This window comes from Aegilops tauschii, chromosome 1, assembly GCF_002575655.3.
Source record: "Aegilops tauschii subsp. strangulata cultivar AL8/78 chromosome 1, Aet v6.0, whole genome shotgun sequence".
In the NCBI taxonomy this organism is placed as follows: domain Eukaryota; kingdom Viridiplantae; phylum Streptophyta; class Magnoliopsida; order Poales; family Poaceae; genus Aegilops; species Aegilops tauschii.
The window spans coordinates 355,580,250-355,589,038 of record NC_053035.3 but is presented as its reverse complement, the minus strand read 5'-3'; the positions used below and the strand labels follow the sequence as shown (position 1 = coordinate 355,589,038).

General features: G+C 57.8%; 2 protein-coding genes across 2 annotated transcripts; one reads left to right on the top strand and one right to left on the bottom strand.

The window, feature by feature from the left end:
• Positions 1-281: 281 nt before the first annotated feature.
• LOC109774070 (transcription termination factor MTERF15, mitochondrial-like) lies at positions 282-2,487 on the top strand. Its single transcript, XM_020332786.4, has one exon. The coding sequence runs from the start codon at positions 846-848 to the stop codon at positions 2,019-2,021; it is 1,176 nt and encodes a 391-aa protein (XP_020188375.1). The 5' UTR covers positions 282-845; the 3' UTR covers positions 2,022-2,487.
• A 1,709-nt stretch (positions 2,488-4,196) lies between these two features.
• On the bottom strand, positions 4,197-5,766 carry LOC109774071 (probable aspartic proteinase GIP2). The gene has a single exon (XM_020332789.4). The coding sequence runs from the start codon at positions 5,632-5,634 to the stop codon at positions 4,324-4,326; it is 1,311 nt and encodes a 436-aa protein (XP_020188378.1). The 5' UTR covers positions 5,635-5,766; the 3' UTR covers positions 4,197-4,323.
• Between the last annotated feature and the right edge of the window lie 3,023 nt (positions 5,767-8,789).

The window sequence follows — 8,789 nt, the reverse complement described above, 5'->3', positions numbered from 1 at the left end:
ATAGTAACATTATAAATTTGCCATGGCAAAAACATCGACTAAACTAATGGAAAGTTAATTTGTCATGACAACACAACTAAAATATGATATGTATAATGTAAATATACCATTCCTATAGATGATAATTTGCTATGCTACCGCACAATTACAAAAAGAATAGCAGCAACAATAAAAAAAGTCATTCCTAAAAATCAAAGCCACTGTCCTCACCCCCCCCCCCCCCCCCCCCCCCCCCCCCCACACACACACACACACACACACACCGGAGAAGAGGCAATATCACTGTCTCATTGGCGCAATGGGGAAGGGATCCACCGACGACGGTTTGCGCTGCGTCTCAAAATGGGCCTTCCCGGTGGCGGCGAGGTTGCGGTGGAAGCGGAGCGCCTTGGGGACGAACTGGGCCTTAAACGGGAGCGGACGCGAGAGAATGTGGAGGTCGCCAATGGCCATGTCCGCCACCGCCACACCCCCTTCCCGTGTGTGCGGTAGGACTTGCAGATCAGTTCGGGAATGGTGGGATCCTGAGGATGGCTTGTCGGAGGCAGCATTTCCGATGATGGACGGCGGCGGAGGCGTCATTCTGCATAGTGGTCGAGAGGAGAGATGAGATGGGGATGGCGAGCAGAGCGAGAGAAAGGAGCGGCATGGGGCAGTGGTGAAGGAACCTGGTGGCGCTCGTCGGCCGTCGCCGGTCGCGGAGCCGCGGGGCCGAATTGATATGTGGCATTTTGGTAAACTTTTTTCCAAATCCGCGAAGGTATCCGGCCCCCTTGTTTTTTTTGAAGGTATCTCCCCCGGAGGCCGCCCCTCCCACACTAGTCCGCCCCATCCATCATTCCATCATGTTCGCCTCCATCTGCCGGCGGCGGCTCGCCCTCCGAATCCATCAAATCGCTGGCGGCGGCGGCGGCACAAACCTCCTCGAATTCATCCCTGGCACCATTCCTCTCGCCCACTGCTACACCTCGCCCGCCGTCGCCGAAGTCCCGAGCTCGGAGCCCTGCCCCGACACCGTTTCCTACCTCATCTCGTGCGGCCTCTCCCCCGCCGCCGCTGGCGCGGCCACCACCGCTCAACACCTCCGCATCCGCTCCACCGACAAGGCCGACGCTGTGCGCGCCCTCCTCAAGATCTACGGTTTCACCGACGCGGACATCGTCCGGACCTTGCGCAGCGCCCCGGTTATCCTCGTCGCTGACCCCGAGCGGATCCTCCGCCCCAAGCTCGACTTTTTCGCCTCCCTAGGCTTCGAGACCCACAAGCTCGCAACTGAGCCTTTGCTGCTCGCACGCAGCCTCGACAAGCACCTCGTCCCCGCCATCCAGTTCCTCCGCGGGATCATCGGCAGCGACGACGACCTCCGCCGCGCTTTTCACCGCGTCCCCCGCGGCCTTGCTGTGGACCTCGATAACAACATGCGCCCCGCCGTGGAAGCTCTCCGCCGCGGCGGCCTCACAGAGGCCGACATTTCGAAGCTACTCGTCATCCGGTTGGGCGTGCTCTTGTCGTCACCGGATCGCATCAGCGAAATCTTTGAGGAACTCAAGGCGATGGGCATGTCCGTCTTGGACCCACGCTTCCTCTACTGCTTCCGTGCGATGTCCGGTGTTAAGAGGGACTCATGGCTGCGGAAAATGGCATTTTACCAGAGCTTCGGGCTGTCAGAGGGTGAGTTGCTGCAGGCCTTCAAGACGCAGCCCACCATTTTCCTTTTCACCGATGAGAGCATAAAAAAGAAGGTCCGATTCCTGCTGGACGAGCTGAAGCTTGGAATAAGTGATGTAATTGCGCGGCCTGTAGTTCTAGGCTATAGCTTGGAGAAGTGCATCCTGCCGAGGTGCGCCGTGCTGACTGTGTTGATGAGGGAGGGGAGGATTCGGAGAGATATCAAATTGCTTCAGGCATTGCTTGGCAGTTCCAGGAATTTCGAGACCAGGTATGTGTTGAGGCATGCTGATGATGTGCCAGATGTTGTTAAGGCATATCAGGGTAAGATCAAATTTGAAGGATTCAAATAGGCTGGTCTTCTAGAATGATATAATTCTAGATTAGGCTTATGTTTCTAGTGCCAATGTTAAAGATCAAGTCATGATTCATGATTCTAACAGTACTTCCGAGGACAGTTTTGCCCTATTGGTAGCCCATGTTACTGAGTATCAACTACATTTGTAGTTTAACATCTGTGATTTTGCATCCTGCAGCCTATTAAAATCTAGAAACATAGTAGATGGTTTGTTGTTGTATAGAGGCTGCGTCAATTAATTCGGATCGGAGGGAGTATTGAAGTTTCTTGATCTTGTATGTTCAACCAGTTCTTTTAACCGTTTGTGCTTTTTAGATTGATTATCCCGATAACTCTGTGCATGACAAACATCACAATGGAACGAACCCTGTGTTGATCTTTACGTCTTACTCTTTCCACTACTCATATGAACTATGAAGTCTCTGCTTCTTTCAAATAAATAAATGTCGCCGTGTTATCCAGTGTAGAGAACTTGCACTTGTTATTTCCTCTCCCTAGATATAGTGCTGATGTGTACGAACAGAGGTGTGTGTAGGTCGGCCATTTGCAAGTTCAAGCCTGTAATGATGCGTAAAAATGGATCATGTGGGTGGAATCATGAACTTGCTAAAATGTCGATCTGTTCACGTACAGTAATATTACATATGGTAAGGTCTATCCTAGAGAGACACCCCTATTTATGGTAAGGTTTATTCTGGAGAGACACCCCTGTTCTTGAAACAATGACTTTTGCCCTTGAGGCTCTTGATGGATTTCCTTTCAGTTTCCATTGTATCAATTGTTTCAGACTGCAGAGAACAAGTTCTGTGGAAAATATACAAGGGTAAGCTAGTCCAAAACCGGAATCACTGCATACCTTATAAGACACAACACTAACTTCTCTTGTTCCGGATCACCGAATGAGTATCTTGGTCTGTATATTATGTTCTACTTGGTCAAGGGCACGATAGATCAAGAATCAGAGAGTTTGAGTCTCCAAACTCGTCCGCCTGTTGTATCCTACAAGAACTCGGATCTAACAATGATCTGGCATGTGTTGATGTGCATCATGGGATCTTTATGGATGTTCAGAACATTCGATATTGTTGAGACAATGTAAGCTGCTTTGATCCGTTTGATCTTATGTAATGGCATTGCTCATTTCATGGTCATTAAACTTCTGGTATATCTAGTATGTTGAACCAGTTCTTTTAACCGTTTATGCTTTCAGATTGATTATTCCGATAACTCGGTGCATGACAAACATCACAATGGAACGAACCCGGTGTTGATCCTCACATCTTACTCTTTCCACTAGTCATCTGAAGTCTCCGGTTCTTTCAAATAAATAATGCTGTCGTGTTGTCCAGACTAGAGAACTTGCACTTGATATTTCCTCTCCCTAGATGTAGTGCTGATGTTTACCACCAGATGTGGGTGGGATGAACTTGCTATTTGGTCTAAGAAATGCGGATCTGTTCACGTCCAGGAATATTACATATGGTAAGGTCTATCCTAGAGAAACATGGACACCCCTATTTGTGGCAAGGTCTATTCTAGAGTGACATCCCTATTCCTGAAACAACGATCTTTGCCCTTGAAGCTTGATGGATTTCCTTTCAGTTTGCATTGTATCAACTGCTTCAGACTTCAGACTTTCAGTTCTGTTGAAAATATAGAAGGGTAAGCTGGTCCAGAACCGGAATTGTTGCATACCTTATCAGACATGACACTAACTTCTCTTGTTCTGGATCGCCGAACGAGTATCTTGGTCTGTATGTTAATGTTGTACGTGATCGAGGACAGGATAGAGCAAGAATCAGAGAGTTTTGAGTCTCCAAACTTGGCCTTCTGTTGTATCCTACAAGAACACGGGTCTAACACGGGCCTGGCATATGTGAATGTGCATCAGGGATCTTTATGAATGTAGAGAACATTCGATGTTGTTGAAATTATGTAACCTGATTTGATCCATTTGATCTTATGTAGTGGCACATTGACACTGCTCATTTCATAAAAAAAATCGACAAAGGGCATTGCTCATTAAACTTCTGGTCTATCTACACAATGCCTGCCATTTTCATGGTCATTATGCTTGAGTGCATCGAGTCAGTTACCTTCTGAGCTGACGAGCAGCTATGCGTCGCTACTACGAGTGCATAACTGAAACTGGGCTTTGCTGGTCGACATGTAAACGCAGAAACAACGCTTGCTCTGATAGGAAGGAAAATCGTTGGATCTCCTGTTGATTATTCAAACAGCCAAAACAAAACCCAAGGGCAAATTTCGATGCAACCGCATCCGGATGCCATTTGTTTCTACCCAAGGCGGAAGTTGTTGCAGGTGGTCTGCCGGAAGAGCAGGGAGGAGCTGAACCCGAGCCGCGACCGCTGCAGATCGAACTCCAGCAGGTTGTCCTCCATCATGTGGCCCCCGACCACCACCGACGTCCGCGGGGCCGCGCCGCCGTCCACCACGCCGAGGCAGAGCGCGCCGCCCTTGGCGGCCACCATCGAGTTGGCCCCGAACACCACCCACGACGCGGCCTCGCTCTGCAGCACCAGCTCCACCGTCGGCACGGCCGGGCCCACGCGCGTGCTCCCCACCTTGCTCCCGTCGTAGCAGAGCTTGAACGGCGCCACGGCCCGCACGCGGGGGATCATGGCCGTCTCCGCCGCGAACGCGTCCGTGACCGCCTTGTGGATGGAGGTCTCCAGCACGGTGTAGGGCGCCACCGTGCTGAGCTTGGTGCCGCCGCCGCCCTGCCTGTCGATGGTCAGCAGCGAGGCGTTCAGCGGCACGGCGCGCCCGTTCACCTTGATGGCCGTCACGCCGATGAAGTACTCGCTCGACTTGTCCTTCTCGCCGGAGACGCCGGCGGTACTCACGTTGTTGACGAGCAGCGGGGTGTACAGGAGCGACTTCGAGAGGTCCACCCCGGGCTGGAACGCGTAGGGCGCGTCGCCGAAGACGACGACCCCGGCCGCCGAGGTCGACGTGAGGCAGAGCGCGAACTTGCGGGAGAAGCGGAAGGCGGCGGCGAGCTGCGTAGGGAGCGCGAAGCGGGCGCGGCTGAGCGACGCCATGCCGGTGGCGCCGGCGGCGAGGCCCTCGGTCAGGAACGTGGCTCCGCAAGTGAACAGAAACGCCGGCGCGGTGGCGAACGGCCCCGGCGCCGGGCGGAAGGTGGTGGGCACCGACAGCACGTCGGTGATGAGGTTGCCGCCGGTGCTGACGCGCGTGACGGTGTTCTCCGGGAACCCGCCGCAGGTGTCGTTCAGGCACCCCGGGGACGGCTTGCCGACGCAGCTGGTGGCGCAGGCCCCCGTCTTGGCGAGGCGGCAGAGCTTGGACGCGCACGGCACGCGCGCGTAGGACGAGGACACGTACCCGGCGTCGCAGTCCACCCAGAGCGTGCCGCCACCGAGGTCGAGCACGGCCGTCACCGGCACCTGGGGCGTGCGCTGCCGGAAGCCGGTCAGGTATTGCCCTGTCGCGCTGTCCTTCCTCACCGGCAGCACCACGGCGCTCGGGCTGTCGCCGGCCGCGCGGCACGAGCACGCCGCCGACAGGAAGAGGAAGAAGAGAGCCGTGGCGGTGGAGGCGACGAGACGAGAGGAACGCGCCATGTTGAGGGCTGGCAGAGACGGCGACGTGAGTGAGACGGCGGGAGCGGCGAGGAAGGGTGGCCTTTATAGCACCGTCTGCGTGCCCTCGCTGTTGGGGTGTCGGGATCATGCACAGGAGGACAGCGCGGCACGAGGGAGGCGGGGAAGTGGCGTGGCGGCTAGGCCTCGTGGCGAGACGCCGGAATGGACTGCACTGGGCTAGTGGGCCTGGAACTGTATTTGGTCGTAGTAGTTTCGTTGAACGGGTCCATGCATGGCCGAAATTCTCATTTTGTTTATGGATGATGAGGATCGACGAGATCCGGCATCCAAGGCAGGGCAGGGAGTGAAGGAAGCTCGTCCCCATGTGCACATTATCCTGACGCATCGACGTGCCACCACTTCCCATTTGTCGCCTGTCTCTGACTGACTAAAAATGATTTGTTTAGGGGGCAAATGTGCAGACTGTGTGCGGCCGGCGAGTCGTTTTCATGGAGAATGGCGTCCGTCCATCCGGGGAATTTACCGGCGAGCCGAGGATAACCATGGGTGGGTGGGTGGGGGTGGAAGCTCAGTTTACGAAGGTGGTGCAACGCGCGAGCGGAAAAGGCTTGGCGTCCCAGCTCCACCACGCGGGAGCGCCCGCGCGGCAGCTTTTGCTCGCGCACGCCGGCGAGGCGATCGACGCTGGTGTCCGGTGGTGAAAGAGTGGGTGGGGCGGTGGGCCACGGAAACGAACTGGACCATGCTGCTCGTGGTGGTCGTGGGCATCTCTGGCCCTGAAACCGCGGTGGCACTGGTGTTTTCTAGTATTTCCCTTTTTTTCTCAGGAGGAACGAGAAGCTTTTCTCTCGGTTTCCAAATTTTTTTTTGCCTCAGCTCTAAAAGCCTGACATGTTTCGCAAATCAGATGTAGTAAGGAAAATACCAGCTTAGAGCAACTTCAATGGGGCGACCCATTTCGTCTGTTTAGGTCATCCGGACACAAAAGTTGGCTCAACGGGGCGACCTAAACGGACACAGCGTCTGCCTGCTGTCTGTTTTGTGTCCGTCCCGATCCAAACTGGACGCAAAAATGGGCAACAAATGGGTCCGCGGCGGCCAAACTGGGCGCTCCTGTCGTTCGCTCTCGTCCGCTCCTCCCCTCGCGTGTCCGGCCTGGACCCACTGGGCAGCGACCCACACTTCCTGCCACACGAGGACTCGAGATGCAGGCCACGGCGGCAGAGGATCGCGGCGGGCGGCGCGAGAAGAACGCGGTGGCTACGGCGGCCGGCCGGCCGGTGGTGCAGGCCGTGGCGGCGGAGGAGCGCAGTGGGCGGCCGGCCGGTGGGCCGGTTGGCTCCTCCCCTTCGGCGACGCCAACGACAGCGCTGTGCCGCCGCTCTGCACCAGGAACCACTCCGTCCCGGCCTTCCTCTTCTCCAGCGGCGGCTTCGCGGGCAACCTGTACCACGACTACACCGACGTGCTGGTGCCGCTCTTCACCAGCACCCACCACTTCGGCGGCGAGGTGCAGTTCCTGCTCACGGACATCAAGGACTGGTGGTTGGACAAGTTCACGCCGCTCTTCCGCCAGCTCTCCAACTATGACGTCATCGACGTGGACAACGACCAGGAGGTGCACTGCTTCTCGCGCATCGTCATCAGCTCCACCTTCCACCGGCCCATGGGCATCGACGGCACGCGCTCGGGCGGCGAGACCGTGGGCGACTTCAAGCGCCTGCTCTGCCACGCCTTCCGCCTGGACCGCGTGGTGGCGTTCCACGACGGGGCCGCCAGCCGCGGCTCCTCATCATCTCCCGCAAGTCCTCCCTGCGCCAGGCCTCGCCGCGCCCGGCCCGGCAGCGCCCGGCAACGCCACGCCTGGCCTCGCGCTCGCCGCGCCATGCTCGTGGTGCTCGCGGTGCCGCCCCCGCCATGGGGTTCGAGCTCGCCCGTCGGCCTCCCCGCGCGCTGCGAGCTCTCCTGCACTGCCTGCTACGTGTTTGAGGACATGTCAGGGCGGACATATCGAAAATGGGTCTGGCTACCATTGGGCGCACTCGCAGACCCAAATAAAAAAGCGGATACGGACGCGCGGACGGGCGACCCAAACGGACAAAAAGCAGATGAAATCGGTGTCCGTTTGGGTCGGCCCGTTGGAGTTGCCCTTAGAGCATGTACAACTATCGTTTCTTAGGCCAACTCCAGCGCGCGACCCAAATCGTCCGCTTTCGTCCGTTTGAGGTAAACTACGACCCAGCGGGCGTAGCCAAACGGACAAAGTTGTCCGCTTTTTATCCTCCCGGCTCCAAACCTGGACCAAATTTGCGCGACAAATGCGGTTGGACGGACACGAAACGGACGCTGTCGCTGGTTCCTCTCGTTCGCTCTCTGGCCCACAAATCAGTGACGCACATCCCGCTCGCCCCACTGGCTGCCGCCGCGCGCTGCCGTCCCTCCGCCTCCCCGTTCCCTGCGCAGGCCGCCGCCGTCCCTTCGCCTCCCCGCTCACCGCACGGGCCGCCGTCGTTCCTCCGCCTCCCCACTCGCCGCGCATGTCACCGGGAATTGCTTCTCCGGCCCGTTCCCCGCGTCCCTCGCCTCGCTACGTCGGCGCGGCTCCGTCGTGCGCGAGTGCAGCAGAAGCAGCTGGGCTCTAGCAAGCTAGCTAGCTACTAAGCACGCCCGTGCGTGCACAACTGCTAGCTAGCTAGCCAACCAGCCCGTGCGTGCTAGCTAGCCGCGCCCATGCAGCAGCGAGTCGGGGCCGGGCGCGAGCGAGCGCGCGGTTCCGAGCGACCCGGCGAGCGCAGGTGCACGAGCGACGCGCGCGGCCGGGCTCGGGAGCGCGGACACGAGCTAGTTAGTGCGTGCGTGTGCAGCAGCAGCTCCACGGTGGACCAGGGCTCCTCCGGGTACTGCTGCACCAGGTCCGCGGCCTCCCGCGCGAGCAGCCTGGCGTAGGGCGCGGCCAGGAAGGCCAGCGCGCCGAGCACGGCAGGAGCGCGAGCACGTCGAGGACGGCATGGGGCGGCGCACGTGCTGGGGATCTTGGGGCGGCACGCTCTGGCGGCATTGCGGCGGGTGGGGAGCTCGGGGCGGGGCAGGCGTGCTCCGGCGAGCGCGGGGCTACCGGGAGGCTCGGGGCGGGCGAGCTCTGACAAGCGCGGGATGGCCCAGGAGCTCGGGGC

Excerpts from the sequence above, each read along its gene's own strand:
- LOC109774070 (XM_020332786.4), top strand. The coding sequence starts at position 846 with ATGTTCGCCTCCATCTGCCGGCGGCGGCTCGCCCTCCGAATCCATCAA.
- LOC109774071 (XM_020332789.4), bottom strand. The coding sequence starts at position 5,634 with ATGGCGCGTTCCTCTCGTCTCGTCGCCTCCACCGCCACGGCTCTCTTC.